This window comes from Fringilla coelebs, assembly GCF_963513975.1.
Source record: "Fringilla coelebs genome assembly, chromosome: 2".
Taxonomy (NCBI): domain Eukaryota; kingdom Metazoa; phylum Chordata; class Aves; order Passeriformes; family Fringillidae; genus Fringilla; species Fringilla coelebs.
Genome location: NC_140029.1, coordinates 69,025,006 through 69,052,232, shown reverse-complemented (window position 1 = coordinate 69,052,232; position 27,227 = coordinate 69,025,006). Strand labels below are relative to the sequence as shown.

The following is a 27,227-nucleotide window of genomic DNA, read 5'->3' as shown; positions in this document are numbered from 1 at the left end:
CCCAGCCCCTGCCAGATTGGGAGGGAGAAAGGGAACTGTCTCCTGTGGTAGCACCCCAGCAGCCCAGGCAGCCCTTGAAGGAGAAGGATCTGTTCTCCACTTCGTTCTGGGGCAGCTATTGCTTCAGGAAGAGGGCAAATGTTGCTAATGCAGTGTGGACTCCTGAGCCCAGATAAGACCCCAATAGTTACCACACAGAACAAAAGAGGAGAATCCACAATTCTTCAAACCAGGTCATATGTACAAGAGTCCAAAAAAATAATTCTAAGAACAGTTGCATTTCTTTCTACAAAGACAGTGGAAACTCTGTCCTGGAATTCTCTTATCCAAATGATGTGTTACCACTACTCCATCTCGCTGCTATTTTTGTTACTTCAGAATTCATATTTCTCTAAAGGCATGTTAAGGTTGCTACTCTTTTTTTAAACAGAAATACTCTTTCTTATTGCAAATTCATTATGTATTTAGGGATACACATGGACTGCCAACCGCCACCTATACTCATCTGAGCAAGTGAGAACTGACACAGTCCACAAATATGTCAGGTTTAAGGGCCAAGAGCTGTTTCAGTCAACAAATACTTTTGACAACAAGTTTGTACAAACTGTAATGGAAATCACAAACTTTCAGAGATAAGGTTCTTATAACAGCTTTCTAAATACCATTTGAGACAAAATTCCCGATATTTCCTGAGAATTCCTTTTCCTATCCCAAAAGGGATTGTCTAATGCAGTAGCCTCTGTGAGAGAAGAAAAAATTTCTTTCTGTCATCCAGATACTTTCTTCTAATCCTGCACTGAAATGGCTGATGTGCTGCATGCATCACATAAACTATTTGCAAACAAGGAATCAAACTTTTCATTTCAAGATCCTATTAGAAGGCAAAAAAACCCCTCAGTAACCCTGTTTTGAAAAAGAATCGCTAAGCACATTTTCAGTAAAGGTATTTGAGGGGTTGACAGTGTCTAAGAGCTGAAGCAGGTTGCCAAACCTTTAATTTAAAAATTCTTCTGTCTATTTGTAGAGGAATAGATAAGTGTGATGTGTTTCCTTTATTGTGCTGTTAATGGAATTAGCTCGCTTTGTTTTATGAATCACTAATTGCTACCCACTTTTGCTGATGAAAGAAATCAGATGATATTTAGTGGGATAAAATAGGTTCCATTTGAACTGGCATGAAACATTCTCATTCAATAAAAACAGGAACCTTCTCCTTCTATATCCTTAGAAGGATGTATAACAATTACTAAAGTCCACTTGGATAAGAATTGAATTTTTTTTCTGATGGAAGGCAGGAGGCAGCTTGGAGTTTTTATAAGCAATTTTTTTGTCTAGAATCCAATAACTCAAATAGCCAGTGTTAGAAATTTTTTGTCAGCCTGATTTGGGAGGATGGTGTCTAGCATTGATGCTGTGATAACCTCCAGCGAAAATGTTTGATTGGCTCTGAAATTTGTGGGGTGGGACAGTGCCTGTCACCAGTGAAAGAACATGCTGCCTGCCAGGAAATTCTCAGCTGAGATATTTCACACATATACAAACAATTCATGGCTCTCTGTATGCCTCTGAAATTACTGTCACACATATGTTTGAGCATTTCCAAGGTTCACTGTCGTATTCCAGGATCTACACTCAGGTGTCTGAAAATTCCAGGATTTAGATCAAGCCCTTCTTTGTATTACTCTCTACAGTAATAGGGGCCAGGGACTCCACCTCCTTCTAAACTGAAAATGTTTCTTTGGCACTTACAGCCAGTGAGCACTGGCAGTGAAATATATTTGGTAAATATTTATTGATGTCTGAATAGTAGTAGTTTTGTTTCTTCAGTAAGTTTTCTTCTTTCTCACTGACTTCCAGCAAATGTAGACATAAAAAGATCCTCCTGTGTTTTTATTGGATGCGCTTACCCAATTACAGTATAAATTTTACCTACCAGTTTACTCAACTGCTGAATATGTTTTCTGGATAAGTTAGGCAGGCTGGCATTTGTCTCCCAGCTTAAGCTCTTTTTTGCTTCATGTCTGTATCATCATCAGTTGTGAAATTATTATAAAATGGCATTGCAAAATCAGTGAGTGAAGAGAGAGGAATAGTACAATTGCTGTTTGTGAAACTAGTAGCTTTTTACTTAAGAAGAAATGTCTCAAAATTCTGTTATATTCATTTTTTTTTTAAAGCTACTAGAAAAGGGCCTTCCTAGTATGCAACAGTCCCTCTTACAGATGATCTACAGTCTTCTTAGTTATATGGACCTGTCAGCTATTCCTGTGAAGCAGTTTAACATGGAAGTGCTAAAAACCATTGAAAAATACGTACAGGTAAATACCACATTGTTTCTATATTACTACAGGATCATAGCAGCATTTACTCTCCTAAGCTGATTTTCTGTATAAGAATTTAAGAGTAGATTAGCAGGGAGGGCTGCAAGTGTCTGGTGTGGTACAAGGTTTGTAAACATCCTGATGTCTCATAGCCTGTGCATCCCCAGAGAAGATGCCAGAGAAGAAGTGTGTTCAATGTGGGGGAAGGTTGGGCTTCAGCCTTGGAGTACTTTGGAGCAACCTTAATACCACTCAGAGCCTGAGTGACCATTCTTTAATTACTAGCACAGGAGAGGTGTGGCATAAGCACTTCTCTTCAGAGACCTCTGTGCCTAATTCTTGACATGTGAAAAATACAGGGGTGTACTAGGAATTCACAGAGGTAAAAATCTGTGTCAAGTCACTTTTTTTTATTAATGGGGATTCTGCTATGGCCCTTATTTTTGTTCATGCTGATTAAGACATTCGGGTAGGAGATTTTAAATCCTCTGCCAAGTTGGCTTTATCCACAGGTCTCCCAGCTTGTGGGCCAGTTCCCTAACAGTGACACCTTAGGCAAGTCTTGGTCCCTGATGTTGAAATTATTCTGCAGTTACACAGACACCTTGCCACTGGCCAAGAGAGACAAAGAATATGGATATTCCAATTTTACATTGTAATTATGTGGTAAAAAATACGACTGTAAAATGTAAATAATCTTGAATGTGTGTGAATCTCACTTTCTGTTTGCTGAGTAAATATCTTATTTCTAGAGCATTCACTGGAGAGAAGCCTTGAATATCCTGAAATTGGTAGTTTCTCGTTCTGCCAGTTTAGTTCTACCTTCCTATCAACATAGTGATCTTTCAAAAATGGAAATACATCGAGTGTGGAACAGTGCCTCCAAGGAGCTACCAGGGAAGACTTTGGAGTTTCATTTTGATATTTCAGAGGTATTTTTTGTAGTTTTGTTTCTGAACACCTTAATTCTGTCTTCTCACTGGACTCTCTTACAGCAGTCTTTATCCTGCAAACCCTTGTAAATTTATAGCACTGAATGGTCCTAGAGACTTTATTGGGCAACTCACTTTATTGTTAAGAAGCTGCAGGATTGTAGATTATGTAGAAACTGTTTGCAGGATTATAGATTATTTCATATATATAATAGTGAGCTGTTGAGGTTAAAAGGAAATGCAAGCATTAAAAGGCATATGGTACTATTTACTTTCCTGTCAGTATAGTTCTGGAAAATGCTGAGCATCCTATTGTCAATCCAAGAAAGCATTTCAATACATGTTGGAAAAGGGCCAAAGTGTTCAGCGCTCTTAGGAAAAAAAAATTAAAATATGCAAGAAGTGCAGATTTGAAATTAACTTCATAAGCTTTCTTTGGTTTTTGCTGGTTCTTATGTCAGGAACTTGTGTGGCAGTTGCTACTCAGACATTCACAGTGGAAAATAAGAAACATACCAAGTGATGCAAAATTTGCTGTACTCCTTGTTTTATCCCTGTCTATGATCTTCAAAATAATGTTTTCTTCCAACTGAGGCAATATGGCTCTTCTAAGTTCATCCTGAAGCAGGGTGCTACTGAATGATTCCTCTCTGTTTAAGACTCCAATTATTGGGAGACGCTATGATGAGCTGCAGAGCTCTTCTGGGCGAGATGGCAAACCCAGGGCAATGGCTGTCACCCGGAGCACTTCTTCAACCTCATCAGGATCCAACTCCAATGTCCTTGTTCCTGTGAGCTGGAAGAGACCCCAGTACTCTCAGGTAGGTAGCCCACTATTCATTAGGAACTTGCAATCAAAGCAGCTGAATTAACACATGCTTGGGTCCTTAAATGCTTGTGCCCTCTGTGCCCTGTGCAGCCTGGGGGCAGTGGCACCACAACATCTGACCCCGTGTGCTGCCTTTCTTGGACTCAGAATTGGACTGAGTTATGTCCATCTTCTGTCCCAAAGCTGTTTTTCTTTCAGCTTGCAGGAAATGCATCTCTTTCAGACCTCTTAAGTCTAGGTCAGATTTAAGTAAACAGGACACAGGAGTTCAGATCTTAGCAAGGGTAGATAGCTTGTGCAACTTTTTGTTTTCTTGGGAAATTCAATGAAAGTAACAACTTTCTTAGAAGTGATATTTGATTACCTTAATGATTTTGTTTATCTGCCAGTTAAAATAAAGCCATGCAGAGTAAACTTATTTTTTGCTCTTTTCTCTTTTTTGATATAGCAGGTTATACAGCAGTGACTCAGGCCCAATCCTGAAAAAAAAAAAAAAAGAAAAAATTATGCATGTGCTTGGCTTCTAAACTGTCTTTTTGAAGTGATGCATATGAGCCAATGTTTTCTTAATATACTGAATGGAATTTATAGACTAATTTAAATATAATAAACAGCAAAATCATTAACAGCTATTTTTATGTTTCCTTGATGCATAGTTGCTCTGAAAGCAATCCTTTGATCATTTAATGACTAATTCTTTGGTTGGTTCCTCCTAATTAAAAATTGCTAATGCATGTTTCTAGCCACAGGGAGAATGGGTGCTTGAAAACATGCTCACTTGAGAAACATCTTGTTTTCTAGAAAAGGACAAAGGAAAAGCTGGTGCATGTCCTTTCCCTGTGTGGTCAGGAAGTTGGGCTGAGTAAAAACCCTTCAGTAAGTAGCCTTGTATTGACCAGTTTTCTGTTTCATCGTGTCCTAAGCGTTGAAAGTGAAGAACTGTTTCCCAGAGCTGCTGACCAGATGTGCACAGGTTTGAAGCCACTACTGTCACTCTCCTTTGTTCTGGCCCAGGCTGTGTTTCTCAGCATGTGGACCAGGGAGTGCATGGCCCTTTCACTTAGAGAAGATTCACTTTGGGGGCCATGTGTGGTTTTTCTGTGAGAATCTCTGATGCTGTAGGTTTTACTTATGCCATCTCAGTGGGTAGAGAGGAACAACCTCTGTATTAACAATCCAGAGCCTTTGTAAAGTAAAAAATTATATTACAGAAATAAAATGGGAGGGGAAAGGGTGTGTGTCTGATTTTTCCATTAGACACTTGTTCTGATGTTACTGTTTAAAAATTAGTGTTATCTGGTGCCAGGAAAAAGGTGATTGATCACCCAAGGTGGGAAACTCTTTAAATATTTATTAAATATTTTCTACAGAAAGAAAGAAAATCTTCTGAATGTTTTTGAACATGGTATATGTCACTTCTCTAATGGAGAACAGGTCCTTTGTTTCTGCAGGACAGGAACTGTTTAATTTGTGCAACTAAATTGCAGATAAAAGTATACTCAGTAGGAAAGAAAAAACTACAGCTTGTTGTATTTTCTAATCTTGACATATTTTTTAACAACTTGTTAACCGGAGGGTTTTTTTTAATGAACTTATTGTATCATCCCCCAGTATTTTCTCTGCTAAGTTCTCTGAATTTTGTTCCTATATATGTATACAAACATCCAGGCAACATCAATCTGCAGCCTTTAGGAGGTAGCTGTAATATTCTTGGATGTGTTCCCACAGTATGAAGTTGTTTCTTTGTACAAGTTTAATCTGAAGGCACCTGTCCAACATAAATAATAAAGAGTGTTCTAAAAATACTCAGTGAAGGAATTAGGTGTGTACTGGAAATACAGTCTTCTGAATAACCAATTACAGCTTTTAGGAAGAAACAACCAGAGGGAACAGTTTGTAACAAAAGAAATCCTTTGAATTGTAGGTGATTTTTTCTTCCTGTGGTGATTTGGATCTGATTGAGCACCAGACGAGCTTGGTCTCTTCAGAAGACGGAACAAGGGAGCAGGAGAACATGGATGATTCAAACAGTGAACAGCAATTCAGAGTCTTTAGGGACTTTGACTTCCTAGATGTTGAGCTGGAAGATGGGGAGGTACAGTATATTTTCTCTAAAACAGCTTTTTTATTAAAGCACTTTTATACTCCTTCTGCTAAACACTTCTCTTCTTGTAACATAAAACTTTAACTGTGTAGCTATGAACGTACTTTTAAGTTCAGATTATTTATGATCTTCACTTAGTGTTTATTTCAGTAACATAACAGTAAAAAGACTACCACACCCTTCCTTTCTGAATCTACTTTAGGAAACCCTGCAAAACTGGTAGTGGAAAATAAAGCCTCTATTCTAGTACCTTTTTGGTGAGCTTACTTATAAGTGAACTTATTTTAAATACAGTTTGTAAAGATTTAAATTGTTAAGAATATATATATATATATATATATATATTTGCTGGTTAAAAACATACAAAATGAAATTGTTCCAAATCTGTTGGTTCATAAGGAACCCTCTGAAACATTAATTCAGGCCTTCAGGCTGCTGTTATTCCTGCAACTGCCGATGAAATCACTTAGAGATGTACCTTCCACTCTGCTGAGGTGTCTGTGATTTCATCATTTCATGCAGGAGCTAAACAAAATCCTGAGCACCCAGATCAAGTCTTGACAAGTGAAGGCTGTCAGCTCACCTTGAGCTGAAACTGCTGAAGGGAAAAACTGCTAAATTTTGGGGGGTTGCACCCTTTAACCTTGCTAAGATCAAACTTGGGGTATTTCTTTCTATTTGATCAGGAAAGACCGAAAATTAATATCTGTTGCCAAACAAGTCTAACAATTTTGTTGCTGTCAAAAAGTTTAAAAAGACTTAAGACTCAGATATGTTAATTGTGGACTTGTTTTTAACATGAATTCTCTCAGTGATCGCTCTTAGCCCTGAAAAGAACATGTGTACAGGAAGAAATATTCATTTTTCTACCTGTTTGTATTACAGTAGGAAAATAATTTTAAGGTCAACAGAACACTCAGATGTGAACTCATGTGCATCTGAATTTTTTTTTTCCAATGAAGAGAAAGGATGAAGGAATGGGGAAAAAAAATGTCCCAAAGTCCTTATTTTTCCAAGGCAGGAATTTCTGTATAAAAATCAGTAGTCTTGGCTCACAGATGCCCATGACTTTGCTAAGGGAAAAAAAAAAAAAAAAAAACCACACCAAAAAAAAAAAAAAAAAACCAACCAAATTAAAACAAAAACAAAACAAAACTGAAAGGGTAGTTGGCAGCAGTGGTTGAAAACACATTAGACAAGTATTGTTAGACAAATATTGAAGAAGCTTCAAGGTTCCAAACAAAGATGAATGATAAAACAATACTGCCATGTTGTCTGGCAAAATACACTGGCTGCAGTAATTTCTGTGTCTTAAAAGCTTTCAGGATATTACAAGGATGTAGGACTGCAATTTTGACTGAAGATCACTTGATAACTTTTTGTCCACTGAAATTCAGGAGTTTCTTCTTTCTCTTCACCACTTAAAATTATATAGAGAGTATAAATAATTGTGCACAACAATTCATTTTAAAATAAATTTACTTGCATGGACTGTGACTCTGCAAAATTCTTTTTATACATGTAGCCAGCTTCAAGACTGAGGCCTAAATTAATTGATATCCTTATAGTCTTAATTTGGTCTTGAAACAGATACCAAGCTTCTCTAGTTTTATGTGAAGTAAAATTTAAAATGTTGAGTTTCACTTAGTGGGTTTTTAATTGCCCTGGATTGCATTCCAAAGTTTAGTTCAGACTTGGCTTACTACTGTTTTACAAATAAACTTAGACTAGTGTAAAAGGCTGCTTCTCTAATGACTGAGTTGAAACTGTAACAGTTACATCATATCTGAGTGTGGTACATTCATAAAATGAAAAAACAGTGTTAGAAAACTAAAGCTAGCAAGAGCAATATCAGTCCTTCAAAAAAGTACATATGATTTTAACAGGCTTGAATCATCTTCAGACCACAAGGTATGCTTGTTTGAAATTTCCTAAAGATATGAAAGCAAGAAATAGTTATTTTCAGACTTAAGAGGTAGAGTTGAAGTTTCTGTGATAATATTTGTTAAAATTGTAGGCAAATGTTTGACTGTGATGTCTTTGATGCAGTGATTTTACATAGATTCTTTCTATTTGTTTTTCTATCTGTTATATCTGCTACCCAGGAGCTTCAGGTAAGAATGCTACTTGAACTCAGATGTGCCAGCATATGTTATGCCTTCTTGCAAATTTATATTGTAGAATAACATCATAGTTTTGCTGTTGCCTCCCCCCTTCAGTGTGTGTGTAGGTGAGTGTGTGTGTGCTTGCATTTCTGACAGGTGCTACATTTTTTGCCTTGTGTTAGAAGTACTTTGGAGGTCATTTTCAAACATTCTGCTTCATTTTAAGTTTGGTTTTGACATGTTCAACAGTCTTCACAAATTTTAAAAGATCTTAATTCTAGTTTTAATCAGTGTTTTTCAAACTGAGCCCTTTCTCCTTGTGATATCTTTGTGCATGATTCATGTGTAGAAACTTGATTATCTATAGGGTTTGGGCCATTTTTTATTAGGGGCTAATTATGTATAATTTCTATCTTTTCTGTTGTGGCATATTGTCTCCTGTTAGCATCTTCCTAAAGCTGATATCTGAGACTTCTTAAGACAGTTTACATTATTGCTATCAGACTCAATTTAATAAATTAATTAATTTCTACAGCCTAATTTAATACAGCTGTATGGTCCTACCAACTTTGCTGGACTCGTTTACCCTGTGAGGAAAACTGAAAAGACACTTCAGCCATTGCCAGTTTGGGACCTAAATTTTAAGTTTGTCAATGCATAGAGAGAACTGAAATGATAGCGAATTTAATGAGTTGTACAAATAATACAGAAATCAGCAACCACAGAATTTTGCATATCTGTTTCTGATAGTTTGTATATCAGTTATTATGCAAACACAACCCCCAAAAGTCTTTGTCTCAAAATGCCTGTGCTATAAGAGATACATCCATATGGAAATAGTGCCTTGCTATGTAGCTCCACAAGGCTTCTGCCTATGCCCTACAGTATTTGAGTGTTTCCATTAACTTTGCATACTTTGTCAACACAGTAAGGATGAAAACTTGTGTGAAAGAGGTTTTGCATGATTCTTGCTGCCTCTGTGGAGGAGCTTTACAGCTCTCCCCTACACAGGACTACTTTCCCTTCTGCCTCTCCTTTCCCATGGGCTGCTGTAAAGTTTGAAGCAGCTGCAAGGGCACATCTGCTCCTTTACCAGAGGGTGGTGACTGTAGGAAGTTCTGTGTGGTACCTGCTCCCTGTGGCCAGACACACTTAGAACGTGACTGTTTTCCTCTGATTTGATCTTTACCACTGGTGACTTTTCAGATGGGAGATGGCTTTGCTCCTGCTGTAGATAAAAATGAACAGCCTCTCAAATACATCTTTGCTCTTTCTTGTTAACTGTGGCAGAAAGATTGCAAAATAGACTACAAAAAGAACTCCATCTTCATAGACACGTGCTGACCTCTTGTTTAAATTCAGGATGGTTCCGGGTGCCCCTGTAGCAAACTTACACTAATCCAAATGCTATGGGTATTATAGTGTTTAATCTCTTTCACCCTTTTCCCTCACTTTTAATTCACTACCCCTTCTAACTGCACGACCTGGAAGTGTTCCTTTTATTTTTCTTCTTTTTGCTGGCTTCTTTCTTAAAGGCATTGCAGAATAAAACTGCAACAGGAAATATTCCCATAGACATGGGCTGCTATATTTACTGATGGCTTTACTAGGCATCAAGAGGATAAGGGTGTGATGACAGTCATCTTTGCTTGCTTGCTTATTTATGTCATTTTGTCATTTGTTAGTTCAGTAATTGATGTGTTTGTGGAGGATGTCTAATTGCTGCATGTGTCCTCCAGCCTTTGAGGGGGAGGATGGACAACCAAAGAATTTGTTAAAATAAATAACTTCAAACTGAACAGTCATTTTTATGATTTAAAGAGGCCTGACTTCTTAATTCAGATGTGTTCTGTTATCTTCCTACACAAAACTACCATATGATACCAGTCCCAGGGTGAAAACACAGGGTTCTTCCAATAATGTGTCAGGCTTCATAACAATTTAATCTTAATTTTCTCTTCATTATAGTGCATTCCTTAGTTTTAAATGTTCTTGTGAATTTCAAGGGTTGTCTTTTTCCTTAAAAATATTTGTTTCTATTTTCATCATATTTGTTCATGAAACGGTGAGCTTAATGTCATGAAACAGAATTTTCCCTCCTATTCAAATTCCACAGTCCATTGCATTAAGTGGTAATGATGCAAAATAAGATCAATTTGTGCAAGTGTGTTAAAGTTAAGGTAACAATCAACAGATTGCAATTTAATTCATTGCACGTTATGCAGTTTGGTTCCCATTCAGTAAATGTCTGCATAGTCCCAAAAGAGCATTTAAACTCACAACTCTGCTTAAGGGGCCTTACTGAACTGAGACCTCTTTCTCAATCACTGCACTGATCATAATTTTTATCCATATAAACCCAGGAAATAATCATAATCAGTTATTTGATAATAATACTATTTTTTAGGCAGAACTATATATTTTTTTCAAATTAATATTTAAGTATCACTGTCAACTTGAATTTTCACCAATTGACTTGCTTGTTTAAGAGCATTGCAAGTTAGAGTCTTGTTTAAAACAGACAGCACTGAACCTTAAAAGGAAACATTTTTCTCTATAAATTTCCTTCCTATGTTGATGCAGAATTGAGAGCTTTCACCTAGGTAAAGTACCCAAAACTGCATCTGAATACTTCTGGGGAAACCTTTCTTGCTGTGTAAGGCCTCTGGAGGTCTGTGGCAGGAGCAGTTGTGGATGTGGTTCTGCATTTGTCAGAGAGGAGCGTGGCTAGACTTGGGAAGGGAGCAAGAGATTATTGCAATCAGGGAAAAGGCATACAGTCCACTGGAAAATATATACAGTAAATAAATGGAAAAGGGGTGGAAAACTAATTGTCATTTTTATACATTCAACAAATCGAGTGATCTTTTTATCAGTTCAGCAGCATAACCATTAAGCAAATGGTTACAGGATTTGCTTAATGCACTCAGCTTTATGTAACTGTGTGTGGGATCAGAACTGGAAGTCTGATAAATATAAAATGTTGGGTCCATTTGACTGTGTCCTTTTTAAAATGTGAGATCACAGGCAATGCTTATCAGGCTATTCCCAAAATATAGTTTCAAATAATTCAAGTAGATTCAAAATTAAGCAATATGGGCCTAGAATAAAAGTTTAAAAGTTGTGCTGCTTAAGGTGTTACATTTTTTTGTAAAGCAAGGGTTTGTTCAAATCTACTCATGATTATGGTTATATGAATAAAGTAAAGATTCTAAAATCTTTAACATAAGTTTGGCAATTGAACCGTTGGTGTGATCTGTGCTTCTAAAAAAATATCTTTTAAATTTGCTTTCAAAGTTTTCCTTTGCATATCACCGCTCTACTGGCATCAAGGAGTGCGTATATGTGGACTTAACAAAACAAATTTTTAAATTTGCAAATGCATGAAAAATATCTAATACTGCAAAGACTGAATGTTCATTTAACTGCCATTTCCATGCTTCTGCTCTTATCTCCAGGTGAACAAACAAGATAATGCTTATTTCAAGACTTTACTATATTTTTACATTAAAATATTTCTGGAGCTAACTTTAGGATATGATATTTTTACATCAAGCAAGCTGACCCTCTGTCTGATTTCAGGGTGAGAGCATGGACAACTTCAACTGGGGAGTGCGCAGACGGTCCCTGGACAGCCTGGACAAGTGTGACATGCAGCTGATGGAAGAGAACCAGCTCTCAGGGAGCACACCCAGCCTGAACAAAATGAACCATGAGGACTCAGATGAGTCATCAGAGGAGGAGGACCTGACCACCAGCCAAATCTTGGAGAACTCAGACCTAGTGAGTTGCAAACTTGAAATTTAGGAAAAGATAGGGTGGTGGGTTTAAATAAGCTGGGCTTTTAGTTCCCTCTGCCCAGGTGCAATCAAATGAGCTGAAATTGGTGGGTACATTTCCCTTATTTGCAAAGGTAAACAGGAATTTTAATGCAAAGTTTGAAACACAGGAATCATCAGATCTTATTATTTGCCTTTTTTTACTATGGGACAATTTTTTACAGTTGACCAATAGTAAATCTTTATGATGTATGTAATGCTTAAAGAAATAGAACAGGACTCCAAGTTGGTAAGTGGTTTCAGATTTTCATTGTTCACTTCTGTGATGCTTTGAATAAAAATTTTATGATAGAAATATTGAAAGGGTTTTGTCTATATACAAACCAAGAGAGCAACTGTCACTGCACTGTAAGACACTCTCTGCTTTGCATGTTCATGAAAGCAGCATGTGGTAGGGTAGCTGTATACTCAGTTCTTTTGTGGTTTTGTTGTCATTTAAACAGATTATAAATCTTTCCCCATCTGAGGATGCAAATCATATTGACTCACTTTCTACATCATGTGACACAACCTCAGCAGACCCTCATCATTTTAACATGGGAACATCCAGCTTTGATGTGTCTTTGCCTGGTATGAATAATCTCCAGGTGTCTGAAGGACCCAAGGTGAATACATTTTTTTTCTTTCCTTTCCAACTGGACTGTATTTTATGTAACACTGTTACAATTTATTTAGCTTACACTTCATAAAGAGTTTGATCTGTGAAATCAAGTGCCTTCTGGCTTCCTCTGTCTAGTGGCATAGTACAACACATTCATGCACTACTTCTCTTGATACCATTTCCTTTCTACTTATACTATCTTCATTAAGAGATTTTATTTATTGGTTCTTAAATATGTTGCACTAGATATGTATAGATAGTACAAGCTTGTCAGAAGACAAGTTCATGAACTGGCTACAAGTTACAGCTCCAAGGCAATATTCTTTTGTTCTTCATGCTGAGTTAAAGAACAATATGCCAGCTCATGTGGTGGGTGTATGCATGTATTCTCTGAAATATTTTTGTATGTGGGGACCTATTGTACAGTTGTGTGCCCTGGATTCAGTACTTGCCTTTTGGCAGACACACAGAAATTTTAAATTCATGACCACAATATTAAACCATCCTGGGGGTGGGGAAGCAGGATTTGCAAGGATACAACAACCATATTCAGCAGATTGTATTTCAGAGAACTGTATCAGAAGAAGAAAACAAAGCAAGGTTGGTAAATCATTATGAGTATGGGGATGGTTTCTTTAATTTTCTGTTCAACAGTACTTGCTCATAGGAAATGAGGTGAGCCTACTCCTTTCAGTGTCTCTCCAGAAATACAATCTGGTTTTGTAGGGGGTGTGTGAATTAGTGGCTTGATGGTACTGTTGGCTTCTGTCAGTAAAGCTTCTCTGTCATGTCTAAATTGAGTGACTTCTGCAGAAAGATCAGTGTATGAGACTGGGGCAGAGGAAGAATATATCTTCTGTAATCATTGGCTTTCCTTCTTGCCCTTGCCCCCTCCGAATGCAGCCACACAAAAAATTGATACTGCTAGCACCGCATGTTTCAGAAGGAATGGAAACTTCTGCAGAAGAGGTCATAGAAAAGGAGGTTGGAATTGTGCTGAATAGTGAAAAAATTGTTTGTGTCAGAAACCGCTGCAGTAGGAAGAAAGGACGGGAGGAGGGAAGTGTTTGTAAGGATAGGAAAGGAGGAGAACCTCTCCAAACAGTGGCTGTGGAGAAGGTAAACTCATTATCATTTGTCAAAACAACTGTTGGTAGACAAGTAACCACATAACAACCATAAACAGCAGAAGTTGGCAGAATTTCAGTTCAGGAAGCAGCAGTCAGGACAGACAAATTTGCAGGTGGGAACTGCGGCTGATCTCATGCATCCAGCTGCAGTAGCTGTTGGTGTGTATTGAAAGAAAGAACTGAAAATCACAGCTTAGGAGTTCAGTGTATGTCTGTGAGTTTGGAATCTTTACTTTCAAAATCGCTTTAATGTCCCACGTGCCAATATTCATCAAAAATGAAAAGCTTTGGAATAAGTGAAGAATGTAAAATCAGAGCAATTTATTGTGGAACTGACCGGCAAATTCAGCTGGTGCTGGTAGAGATTTGATATTGGTGTAAAATATAGCCCAGGTTACAACTGCCACAAAGATGATTGAATTGGTCAGAACAGAATGCCCTATTGATAGGGGTTTTGCCTTAAAGATATTTTCTCCTTGTGTGCATACTTCTGTATTCTTAGTCAAAATAATTTGGAGTCAATGTATCCAGTTTTTAGTCAGAAAACTTGAAACTTACACCTCAATAATTTTTACTTAATTTCATAACACAAAATCTGAGCCCTTTACTGTTTCTCTTTTCCTCTGAATTCTTCTTTTGAGAGAGCTGATGAGGTGTCATCAATACAAAGGAAATTTTTTTTACTTCTTCAGCAACTGACAAAATTTTTTTGTTTAGTTGTTGCATCATAAGCAAGACCAAAAAACCCTCAATCTTTAAATAGATACAGCAATTGAGAGAAACAGACTGATTATGTAGGCTCTTCCTAGATGTTTCAATGCCAAAACCCACATATTATTGTTAACAGCACTTAAGTAATTAAACTTTTTTTTGTATTAAAGATAGTGGGATAATTCTATGAGGGTTACAAAAATTCACATACTGCTATATTAGATATTTTTCTAGTTACCTAAACTCACATATTTCTGGAAGTGTACTACAATCCTCCATTAATATCCAAAGTTCACTTTTCTATTTTGCTTTTGGGGCACAATTTTCGACTGCAGTGGATGGGAGGTGTTTGCTTCCTCTTCCTTCCTCCCTTTCTCTATCCCACCAAAACGTGTTTTCCTCCTACGGACTCTGTCATTGCAGTGAAGAAAATGCAGTGGTTCTTTCAAGCTAATATTTAATATATGAACTACTAATTACTTCTTGAATAAGCATGAAACATTTACACTTTTTACCAGGTGCTTTGGTTCCTAGTCTGACAATTCAGCCACATAGCTTGCATTTCTCTTTTCAAGATGGTTCAGGCTCTGATTCTTTTCATTCACCCTGAACTCAGGAATATTCCTACCTCTTTTGCTTAGAAAACGAAGCAAACCAAAAGATTATTCTACTTAATTTCTGATCCTGTCCCCTCTGTTACAAGTCTTGTTTAATTTTTACAAATACAAATCCCCATAATTAATCTGTAGGATCCAAGCAGACTTGATAAACTGCAGAGGGCCACTTTTCTCATGTAATTCCACTTGCCACAGATTTCCCTCCCTATTCATTGCCAACACATGTATGTGCATGCACATGGGCATATGTACACAAAGGTTTGAACAACCCACTGCAGTCATCCCTACAGGAAGTGCTTTGGATGCTATGGAGGAGGCAGACAAAAGCCAAAAGATTAAAGCTGAAACAAAACTTGTTCAGACTAAAAATGCAAGAGAAATTGGAACGTTTCAAAAAGAAATCATGACATTTAGGTGCTGATAGATGAAAAAGGAAGGAAACTTAGCATAATCCTTTAAATGGCCTGTTAGAATGCTTGGATTCCTCTTTAATGTACGTGACATGCTAAAATTAATTCCCAGTTCTAAACATGCATAGAGTCTTCCAGACAGTAATTGTTTCCAATATATTCTGAGAGGCTTTAGTACAGTCTTAGACACTATAAAGTGTTAAGAGACAAAGGACAGACTGACAGTAACAACAACCCTATTGTTTTTTCTGAAAAATTACTTCCTTGCTATGTTGCCACATGCATCAGAATCTGAAATTCTTTGCTAGACAAGTTGAAAAAATGCCTTAAAACTAATATTTATCCAAGACAGAAAGTTGAGCAAATACAGTATTTTTGAAGAAGTGTAAGTTGATTCATGTCATTTATAACCTGTGGCTTTATATCTGTGCAGTTTAACATGTTGTCAGCTGGGTTTTTTCGTTAAATGCTTTCTGTTTATTAGAGGAATTAACTTACTAATTTGCTGTTGTCTAACACATCATCCTTCACTGCCCTAGGCTGAAGCTGTGCCTGGAGAACAAGATATAGCAGTCCATGAGGATGACCTTTCAGGGTCTACAAATGAACTCCCTGGAGCATTTGAATGCAGTGATAGCCTTAGTCTGGATATGACAGAAACTGAAGAGAAAGCTGACAGGCTGGAACAATTTGCTCTTGCTAGGTACTTTGGTGCACTATTATTCACACAAGTTCTTTTACAATGTACAATAAAATTATTTCAAGGTGGTAGTATATGGAATGGATGTTTTAGCCACAGGAGTTATAAAATTCTCATGAGTTTGGAGCAATTAGAAGACAAAGCCCTAATTACCTGCATATTATCCCCCAACTGAAAAAAAAAGCAAAACAAAACCAAGCTTTTCATTCTAGGTAAAATAAGATACAATATTTATGTTCATCTGTGCTGCTAGGCATTATGTATATAATATGCTTAATTAAAATAAAAAGGAGGATTTTAAAAGATTTGCAGATACCACTTAGGTACCTGTTCAGCAGATCAGATGTGTATTCATCCTTCTGATTTCTCATGAAAGAAAGTCTCAGTATTGTTAAAAATCCCAGCTATATGCTCTTAATGCTGCTTGTGAGTGTGGCTGGACCCCAGTATATGTTATTAAAAGGCTTTAAGATTTTTTTACATGCCATGTGGAGCTCTTTCAGATTTTGGATGACTGAGTTAGACTGCAGTTAGCCTGGGGAGGGGGAGAGAGAGAGAGCTTTATTCTCCTGTGAAGTTTCAGCCTTCTTCTGTGAAATGATGGTACAAGAAAACAATTCTTCCTCTGGGATGGAGGAAGATCAATGATAACAGCCTGAAGACAAGGAATCTGATCTGGAGGCTTTTCTCATTGTAGCCAACATCTTGTCAACCTTCAAAAGTAATTTGAAAATTCATGAATATTTTTAGGAAGGTGCTGTAATTGGTCCTATGATTTTATCTCTCTGCTATAGCGTATTTTATCTGCCACCTTCTTGGTATTCTCCTTTCACCACCTTTTTCTCTTTCCTCCTTCAGCTTTGGAGATGTTGATCGAAATGCCTCCCCTCCTCCCTCACCATTTTTTTCCGCCATCCTTGCTGCATTTCAGCCAGCAGCATGCGATGATGCAGAAGAAGCCTGGCGCAGCCATATCAACCAGCTCATGTGTGACTCTGATGGCTCCTGTGCAGTTTATACATTTCATGTGTTCTCTTCCCTGTTTAAGGTGAGAAAATAAGTTTAAGATGCAAAATCATAATTTTTGTGTGTGGCAATTAGTGTTTCTTTATAGCAGCTCCTGTAATGAACTACTAGATATATAACCCTTGTCATTTTGCATACTGCAGAATTACTGCTGTACTACATTTTCATTTTCAGCATTGTCTTCTGTGACCAGTTTTGTCATGAAAATACTATGTATCTCATACTTGCAGGTTTGGAGGTCATGTTGCAAAATTCAGATCCAATTTTTAGAGTGTTTTCTTCACACTTTACGAACAGACTGCAGGAACAGTAACTGCAAGAGACAAGGAAATAACCTTTTTAATCTTAAACTATTGTTAAGCTGTTCTTCTTATCTCAAACTCTTGAAATCTGAGCGTGACCATGTAAATGCCAGCATAATTCAATGGTTTGTACCCACTCATCTGAATAGAAATACCCAGCTGCCATCATGTAACATTAATTCCAGAGACTGAAGGCTAGAAATACGTTTATCCTTTCTAAAACTGTATGCTTGCAAAGATAAGAATCTTGCAAAAATATAAGAAAGAGTCAAATGTACAAGTTGTTCTAAGAAATGATTGCCTCGTGTTACCTGTAATTAGTTTTAAAGCCTTTTTTAATTGTTTCTCCTGCAGCTGCAGGATGTTTAGCATGCTCCAGCATAAACAGCTCCAGTGAGAGCAGTAGCCAGGTAACTTTCTGCAGAGTTGAAGTACCTGTGATCTCAGAGTACACAACGTTTTATTATCAAGAGTTACCCTGCTAATAAATACACAGTTTCAAGATGTTTTTGTGCATCTAAGACTAACCTGATATGAAGGAAGCAATCTATAGTAAGAATCTCTAAATCACGTTTCCTCTGTGCTCCACTGGAGCTGAATGTCTTATCTACCTGCACATTGTCCTCCTTTAAACATTATGCCACTCTTAATATGGGTGCCTTATAGGCATTCTTTTAAACACTGATAAATAACCATTTGGAAGAAAAAGCAAAAACCCAGTGCTGACTTGAGTGTTAACCCTGTTCATGATGTCAGCTTTTCTGTCTTAACCTCAGTCCTAGAGGTTAATAGACCTGTCTGAGTGTTTAGAGACTTATTTGTCCTTGATTCTCCTCTTTGAAGAGGTGAAAAGGAACAGGTCCCATGGTTCTGAAGATTAAATGAATAATGCAATATAATGAAAGACCCAAACATTACTTGTAAAATACCTGTTTGACTCCAGATCCCAGTAATGCACATGCTTCATTTGCTGTTGTGCATGCCCTGTATTCAGAAGATACCCTACTCATTTTCTTCAGTTGATACTGGAGGAGAAAGAAAAAGGTGTTAATAATATCAACAAGTCACAATTTTTAGCTGGAGTCACTGCCATATTTTTAGTGTATAAAAATAACTTTGTTCTTCTTTTCAGTGTTAAAACATAGGAGTATTATTTCCCCTTATCTTTATTGTAAAATCCCAGCTTGTCTGGAATTGTATTTTGTTGACACTATTAAACTTCAGTACTCATTTGCCAGCTTTGACTTTTGACCCTCATTAACAGGAAATTTCAAAAACAAGTCCTGTATGTGCTAAGCTTGCAATGCAAAGTACTGCCAAAATACTTGACTGTGAAACAAAATCCTTGTTTGGAGGAGCTTGTCAACTAAATACTTGCTGAAGTGAAAGAAGTGCATTTTCCAGGGCACCTACATTTCAGTCCTGTGTCAAGTTAATGGTATCTTGGATGTTTGCCCACAACACACTAAACTTGTTTAAAATTCCTGACATTATTGAAGTACTTTTCCAGTAAACTATTCAGAAGTCAGAGATCTCTGGATTATCTTTACTGCTGCCTCTTGGTATTCCCTCAAATTAAATGTCTTTCAGCAGACCAGACAGCTGCAAGAGAAATAGATTTCAGATTTAGCAAGTACCTTCCACAATCAAGCCCTTTTGTTATGTAAAGTCCTCTTCCCAGGAGAGGAAATCTGAGGTTAAGAAGAAAACTTTCTGAGAACATTTTTTAATATTTACATGGACACAAAGAACAGTGACTATATGCAAGTATATATTTATTCACAATATGCTGACAGCTGGCATTACTATTCACAGTAATCCCATTTCATAAAATATATACTGCATTCAGGCCTTGCTTGATAGATTTCAGCCCCTGTAGTCTGCACCCAGAAGGACATAGCTGAGATGAGAATTTATTATAGAACTGTTAGTCCATGTATTCACAAAAAAAAAAAATAGTGAAGTATTATACATAGCAAAGTGCAGTCTCTCACTGTTTCACTCTTAATAATTTAAAACATTCTTCAAGACCATTATCATCTTAGCTATAGATTGATTGTTGCTTTTATGAATAGCTGAAAAGGAAAGGAGTAGAGGAAGAATATCTGTTATTTTTTCTATAATCTGTCTCCTTCAAATCCTTCAGATTTGCAAACTCAGTTGTTGTTCCCCAGGAGGGCATTGTAGCAACTAAACAGGTTACCCAAAGCCTTGAGGAAGCTCTGACCTTGGAAATTTTAAGACTCTGCTAGTTAAAAGCAAGTCTGACATGATCTGGGGTCAGCAATAGTCCCACTTGGAGTTAAAGGTTGTATCAGATGCTCTCCAGGGGTCCTTTTCAACCAATGTGTCTTGGATTCTCTTTCATAATCTGTCATTTTAAATTTCCTTCCACTTCTTTGTTCTCAGCTAAGTCTTTTCTGTTGTTTAAGACCAAATCTAGATCTTTTTGCTTTGCCAGGAGAGTTATTAGCAGCAGTTTCATGAAGACTTGGCTGAATCTGTCTTTCCAGAAGACATCACAGTAATAAATCTCCAGTTTTCACCAAGCCCTATGATTCAGATGGTTCTCCTAGTTGCTTATAAAAAGAGTAATTTATCTGGTTTGGTGGTAATTAGTGATAACCCTTGCCTCTAACAGACTCAGTGCAGCAGAGAATCTGTACCATGCTCTGAGCGAGGTGTTGTAGCATGTTGTTTCTGTGTTGAAGCAAGAAGGTGGAAACAGTAAGACCACTATCAGTCTGCCTGGTCCTAACTGTGCTCAGATGGGCAGTTGAGATGCTTTCGAGAGAGATTCACTAATAAGTAGTTATGAAATTGGTACAAGAACTCCATTTTATAAATCATTGGTAGTGTATAGCCTACAATGTTGGCCTATTCAGCATTTAAAGAAAGTCATTCAGTCCATTATCAATAAAGTCTGAATTCAACTCACCTGATTTTAGGTGCTTAACTCCCATGCACCAGTGCAGAAACAGTTACAGGCAATACTTCTATGTCTGTCATCCAGACTGGCATTTGGGAAGTGCTTCTCTCCAGTGAGGCATACTTATGGTACAGGTCCTAACCTACATTCTTCAGAAAAATGCCTTTGGTAACTTGGAATGAATCATATAAAAATGTTGCACACATTTATTTTTAAAAATATTCTCATGTTGCTCCTCACTGCTGAGCACTAGACCTTAGTGAGATATATTTGGGCAGTGAAAACTGATGGGTATTTATCAAAATCATTGTTTCAGTCAGTGCAAGTTTAATATATTGTTTTAATTCATTATTCACTTTATATATTTATAACTGAAAAGTACTAGAATGTTTCTAGAAGACTAGACTGGTTTAGGACTCAAAACATGAAAAAAATCTGCTGAGAAGAATAATTCCCGGATGCAGTGCAATATTTTTGGAATCTTCCCAAGCAGCAGTAAAGTTTTAGTAAGAAGGTTCTTCCCACAGGGGAAAACAAAAGATTTTTTCTGATTTTTCCGTGCTGCTGTTCAGCCTTAGTATGTCCATTATATTATGTGATTAGCCACTTGACAGGAATATTAACAAAACAATGCCCGGAATGGGCAGAAAAAGTAATGTGCTGATCAGCTCTGTTAACCCTGTAGAGACAAGAAAAAAAGCTACCTGTGGCTAAAAGGCTTATAAAGATTGATTTGTCTTTACAGGAGAGAATGTCTTTCAGTAGTAGGTTATGATGAACTCTGTAATTAGTTTCACAGCTGCCCAGCTGTACACTGTCTCCAGCACAATAACTCTTATTCAGTATCCCAGAGCAGACATTCAGCTCTTCCCAGGGAGATGGTCTCTCACACTTTGTTATGCAAAGAGAAACAACCATGCCATTTGTTTAGAAAGGAAAAGAAGCTCATACTTGAGTAAATAATGTAATAAACTGTATTTTGCTTTCCAGAATATTCAGAAAAGATTCTGCTTTCTAACCTGTGATGCAGCTAGTTACTTGGGAGACAACTTGAGAGGAATAGGCTCCAAGTTTGTGAGGTCTTCTCAGATGTTAACATCATGTTCAGAATGTCCCACCCTCTTTGTAGATGCAGAAACAGTGAGTATATTCCTTTCAAAAGGCACGTCCTTCATTGCTGTGTGTTATTTTACCGGCTGTTTCACTTTTGGGCAGCCCCTGAACAGATATGCCAAAAAGGAATTCTCCTCCTATCTTACATTTTTTATCTCTTGTTGGGAACTGTATTTCCATTCATTTTCTGTATTATTTTATTAAGTAAGTAGTGACAGATGGGCAGTATAGAATCATGGACTCATGGAATATGAGTTATGATGTGTTGAACCTGAGTGCCAAACCCCAACATAAAACAGATGCCTGCTGGACCCAATTGGCTCCACAAATGAAAAAAAAGCAGCTATTTTTAACATAGTTCAGCATGAAAGATGGTGATATGTGTAATGATTTTATTTGAGTCAGCTGTGATATGAGGATGATGATGGCTGAAGATGAGCCAGCTGTACCCAGGTGGCCAAGAAGGCCGATGGCATCCTGGCCTGTATCGGCAATGGTGTGGCCAGCAGGACCAGGGCAGTGATTGTCCCTCTGCACTCAGCAGTGGTGAGGACACACCTCAAATCCTGTGTTCAGTTCTGGGCCTCTCACTGCAAGAGAGACATTGAGAGGCTGGAGCGTGTCCAGGGAAGGGCAACAGAGCTGGGAAAGGGTCTGGAGCACAAGTGCTGTGAGGAGCAGCTGAGGGAGCTGGGGGTGTTTAGCCTGGAGACAAGGAAGCTCAGGGGAGACCTTATTGCTCACTACAACTGTCTGAAAGGAAGGTGTAACCAGGGTGGTGGGCAGCCTTTTCTCCCTGGCAACCAGCAACTGGACAGGAGGGAACGGCATCACATTGTGCCAAAGGAGGTTCAGGTTAGATATTAGGAAAAGTTTCTTCACTGAAACAGTGTTAAGTTTTGGAACGGGATGCCCAGGGAAGCAGTAGAGCCACTGTTCCCGGAAGTGTTCAAAACCAAGATGATGTGGCACTTTGATATATGGTATAGTGGGCATGATGCTATTTGTCAAAGGTTGGACTTGATCTTGGAAATCTTTTTCAACTTCAATTATTCTATAATTCTATTTAAAAATATATTAGGGAATTAATGAGATGGCCCTTCCCATTGTATTCATTCTGGCTCATGTTTATCCAGCAGCATCAGGACAGCGTGACATCCCACAGTGAACTCTAGAGGTACAAACTGGCCAAGTGTAGTCTTGAGCCCACTGCTGTCACCATGGAAGAGCTGTGCCTTACATCATCAGAGAGCTGTGGAGAGAAACTGGTTAAGCTTTATGTACTGTTCCATTTTAAAGAGGTCCTCTGCTAAATCATTAAACACAGAACACAGTTTCAATTCCATGTTATCATAGGTGCAACTTTTGCTGTTTGACTTTTCAGCTTAGGATCCTAGTTATGTAGATTTTTGCATAAATGTAAATATTTTTCATTATTAGTATATGTAAATCTAGGTATTCTTTTGCAATACCCTTCCTATACTGTCTACCAGTATTTCCATTCTTTTATAGTGACATTTACAGACCATTTGATTTAATTTCTCCAGCTGCTCTCTTGTGGCCTTCTTGAGAAGCTGAAGTTCAGTGTTCTAGAGCTGCAGGAGTACCTGGACACATACAACAACAGGAAAGAGGCAACACTCTCGGTATGCTCAGTTATACTCTTGGTCTTGTCTATATATTTAGGCTATGTCAGGAAACTGCACATCCACTCGCATCTGTTTAAACTAACATTCAGTAGAAAAACAGGTTTCAGATACTGGATTTATTGGATGTTTCTTCCTGGACATATGAACCAGAACTAAAAAGTAGTTATTTGATCCTTTAATATTAGAAACAATAGTGTCTTTAATATCCCTCGTCTCTCTCCTATTTATTCATTAATAATTTTCTTAGTTCATGCCATTGAAATACTAATAGAAATCAAGACTACACTTTTTAAATTACAGTCAAAGCAAATTGTCATCATCTATGGTAATAAAAAAATGCAATTGGAAATTTTTATTTACATGATGTGCTGTGAAACTTAAATACCACTTATCTTTCTTTGAATCAAACCACAGATCTTATTAATATTTTCTTTAATTTCTTTCTGAAAATAGTGGCTTGCAAACTGCAAAGCAACATTTGCTGGGGGCTCACGAGATGGAGTTATTACTTGCCAGCCAGGGGACTCCGAAGAGAAGGTAATGAATGGCCAGTGTTATTTCTCTCCCATAAAGTGACATATGTGTCATGTGCCTTGTTCTTGAACCCACAAGAGCCTGCTCTGCTTCCTCCATGATTCTCTGCTGGACTTGGGCATGATCCAGTTTTCACACTTTAGCCTTGAAGCTATTGTTGTTGCCTCAGTCCTGGCCACAGGAAATGGGAAGTATTCACATTCTGCTGTCCTACTCTAGACAAAGAAGCAGAGCTGACCCTAACCCTGTGCTCTCCCTTTTAGAAAGACACTGCAGTAGCAGTTTTCTGCAGTGTCTCTGAAAATCATTCCTGCTGTACTCTCCTTCCATGTTACTCCAATTTTATCTTCAGCTGTTACATTCTCCTTCTGCCCAGCAGCAAAAATTGCCTGGTTGAAATACACTTAGATCAGTAGTTACAAAACAATGACAGTAAAATGGCCAGCAAAATTATTTATGCTGTAGATAAGTATTTAGAGCTAAGGCAAAATATCTCTTAATCAATTTTTAACAAAAATTTCATACACACATGTACATGTATATTTATTTGTTGTTTATGTTTCTTTATTCCAGTTAAGGAATCGTATTTTCAGATACCAATACCATCAGCAGTTAATACTGTTATTTGATATACTAAGTATAGGAAACAGATGATATCTTGGTGATGTATAATGAGTTAAGGAATGTTATTTTGTTGGGCTGTTTCCTCTTGGAAGAAAGACAGTGGAGGGACGGGAAAAAGAGGGGGCTGGACAGAATTAGCCAAAATTGGGAAGCAAGCAAACAGCATGAAGAAAAAAAGTGACGTTTCCTCTTCCCATGTATTTTGACTTATAAAAGATAATTGTTACATATTCAGAATACAGACTTGCCTGTTGTAACTATTTTTTCAAATACCTTGTTTTAATCTTAAATTGGTTTCAGTTTGTCTGTCTTCTCCAAGTCACTTTATTTTCTTCTGTCTTAATCTCTCTTTCACATCTCTATGTATTTGTCTTCTTGTCTTTGAACTCCCTTGATTTTTGTTTTTATATGTCATTTTCCAAGAGTCCCAAATCCTTGCCACCCCTGCATTTTGGCTTCCTTGACCTTATTAGCAAATCTTATTTTCTAATAAATCCTCTGGCTGCAATCACAGGCGGTGGGAAAATTGTTCAATCTTCCCCCACCTAGCACTGGCACCCGCAAAAGTTAGGCACTTTCCAGTGCATTTAAATGAGATACTGTCTCTTCTGTAATTGTGATGGTGTGCAAGGAAGTTACAAATGAGCTGTTCTGAAGTCTGAAAAAAGACAGTAACACATATCTCTGCCTCTCCTGCGAGAGGGAGGTGGAGTATATGGCGCTACTGGGATGTGCGTGGGCATTCTGTTCCCTGTGATGTAAAAGCACCCTGAACAGTGACTTCAGACTGTGGTGTTACATACCTTGCTGTAGACAGCTTAATTTAATCTCTTCATCTCTCTTTTGGAAATGCATAGAATGGGATGGAGAATGACACATCTTGCTGATCAACCGCATTGTTTCTTGTTTGAAAAGTAAAAAAATAACGCTAAGGAGAAGAAATTACCTGAATTCATATATGCTGGCCTAAACACATCTAAAAGTCAGTAGATGTCATGTTAGACCTGTGTGGGTTTTTCTAACTAGGTGTTCTCTGTTTCTGAATTAAAGGTGTGTTTTGTGAAGCCTGGGTTGGTATTTATATTCCTTATCAGACAGACTGAAAAGAAGGTTTCCTATTCCTTTAGGAGTCCCTGGTCTCTCCCCAGCATTATTCATTCAGGCCAAAATACATTATTCCTTGGAAGTTGACAGGATGAACAGGCATATTTCTTTTCTTCCCGTACTCACTCACCTCAATTGAAGCAGCTTTTCCCAAAGGAACAATCTGTTTATTCAATGAAAGTGTAATGAGAGGAAGAGGCCAGGGAAACTGAGGAAATGCAATTAGGAAGGGACAAGGAAAAATTACTCCTAGACTGGCAAGTATGTGTTTTCTTATCTTTCCTCTCCACTTCTCCCTCAACATGAAAGGTTAAAGAATCTAATAATTGTAGGGGGGGAAATGTCTGTCTTACAGTGATAGTCACAAGGGAACCTGCCCGAACTCTCAAACTTGTTGAGGTTTAGTCTAGGGCCTGAAATCCAAATGAAAACTTCTGTCCAAAAAAAAGAAATTGTTTAGCCAAGTACAAAACCAGGCTAATCCTGGAAAAGGTTCAGAATTAATGATAAAGAAGAAAAAGCAACAGCTTGCTCTACAGAAGGAAGAGATTTTGGATTCTTAGAATTCCTCACCTGGTAAAAAGCTTGAAGGGAAAACAGACCCTTTTACAGATGAGACCGATGTGAGACCAAATTCAGCCTTGTCACAAATGGTTGTGTCACAAATGCCTCCTGATGCTGGTAACTAATTTGGCACAGTTTCTCTAATCAGATCTTATTTCAAAATAATTGCACATGATTTGTTGACTACTGTTACTGAAAATGGGCAAAGACAAAAATTGCTGCTTCTGACATTAAAGAGGCTTGAAATAGAAGCTGTCTAGGTCAGTTGCTAGAGCTAGCAACTTTTTTGAAATTGGGTAAAAGCTTCTTGCCCCAGAATGTCATTCCCCTGCCTTATCATTGCAACAAATTACATGATTTGGATGTGTGTGATTGTAAGCTTTGATGCTACTTTGAGTAATTGAGTCTCAATGACATAGGAGGCAATTTTTAGATAAAACATAACTGCACATACCATTGTGTCCTTCTTAGATGCTGCATTTACTGGCTGCTTAAAGAATTGGGCAAATGAACATTTAGTATTTCCAGCTGCCAAAACCACTGATTGTGTAGTGTCTATCAACTAATCTAAAACACTTCCCTTACTCTAAGAATTAAACCAGAAATTGAAAAGTGTGAAGGCTATGATCATTCCACCTGGGTCCTTGCTGCTTCAGAAAAAAAGAAATATCACTTAAGCCAGTGATTAATCTCTTTTCAACTTCCAAGGAAACTTTCATTTTATGGTGAAAGAGGGAGGAAGTTACAATCATGATATTGGAGAGCAATATGGAGCTGAGCATCAGTAGCTCAGGGAAATTTTGTATCCAGTGTATTTTCTTCCAGTGAAGAAGGAAGTTTTTCATGTAATGTGAAACCCCTTCCTCACCCTTTTTTTTTTTGGCTTGCCCTGGTTTTGGAAGCAGTACAGAGGAGACAGTGTTTTCTGGCAAAAAAGACCATGGAATTCACTTCTTTGCTGCTTCCGCCTCCCTCTTCCCCCCTTCTTTAAAGTAAATTCCATGGCAAATTAGAAATTATATATGGATTCCAGTATTTTTGAAAGTCTAAGTCAATCTTGGTGGCATGCTGAACTTCAGAGCA

General features: G+C 37.7%; 1 protein-coding gene across 6 annotated transcripts in view; it reads left to right on the top strand.

The window, feature by feature from the left end:
* FRY (FRY microtubule binding protein) overlaps positions 1–27,227 on the top strand; it is a 224,677-nt gene that overhangs the window by 188,717 nt on the left and 8,733 nt on the right. For all 6 annotated transcript variants that reach the window (XM_084200872.1, XM_084200873.1, XM_084200871.1 and 3 more), the window contains 12 exons: positions 2,178–2,318; positions 3,074–3,253; positions 3,913–4,074; positions 4,884–4,958; positions 6,007–6,177; positions 11,874–12,074; positions 12,574–12,735; positions 16,139–16,302; positions 17,158–17,347; positions 21,547–21,696; positions 23,217–23,315; positions 23,772–23,855. In XM_084200872.1, the coding sequence (XP_084056998.1) occupies positions 2,178–2,318; positions 3,074–3,253; positions 3,913–4,074; positions 4,884–4,958; positions 6,007–6,177; positions 11,874–12,074; positions 12,574–12,735; positions 16,139–16,302; positions 17,158–17,347; positions 21,547–21,696; positions 23,217–23,315; positions 23,772–23,855 (1,779 nt within the window). The remainder of the gene's footprint in view (positions 1–2,177; positions 2,319–3,073; positions 3,254–3,912; positions 4,075–4,883; positions 4,959–6,006; positions 6,178–11,873; positions 12,075–12,573; positions 12,736–16,138; positions 16,303–17,157; positions 17,348–21,546; positions 21,697–23,216; positions 23,316–23,771; positions 23,856–27,227) is intronic.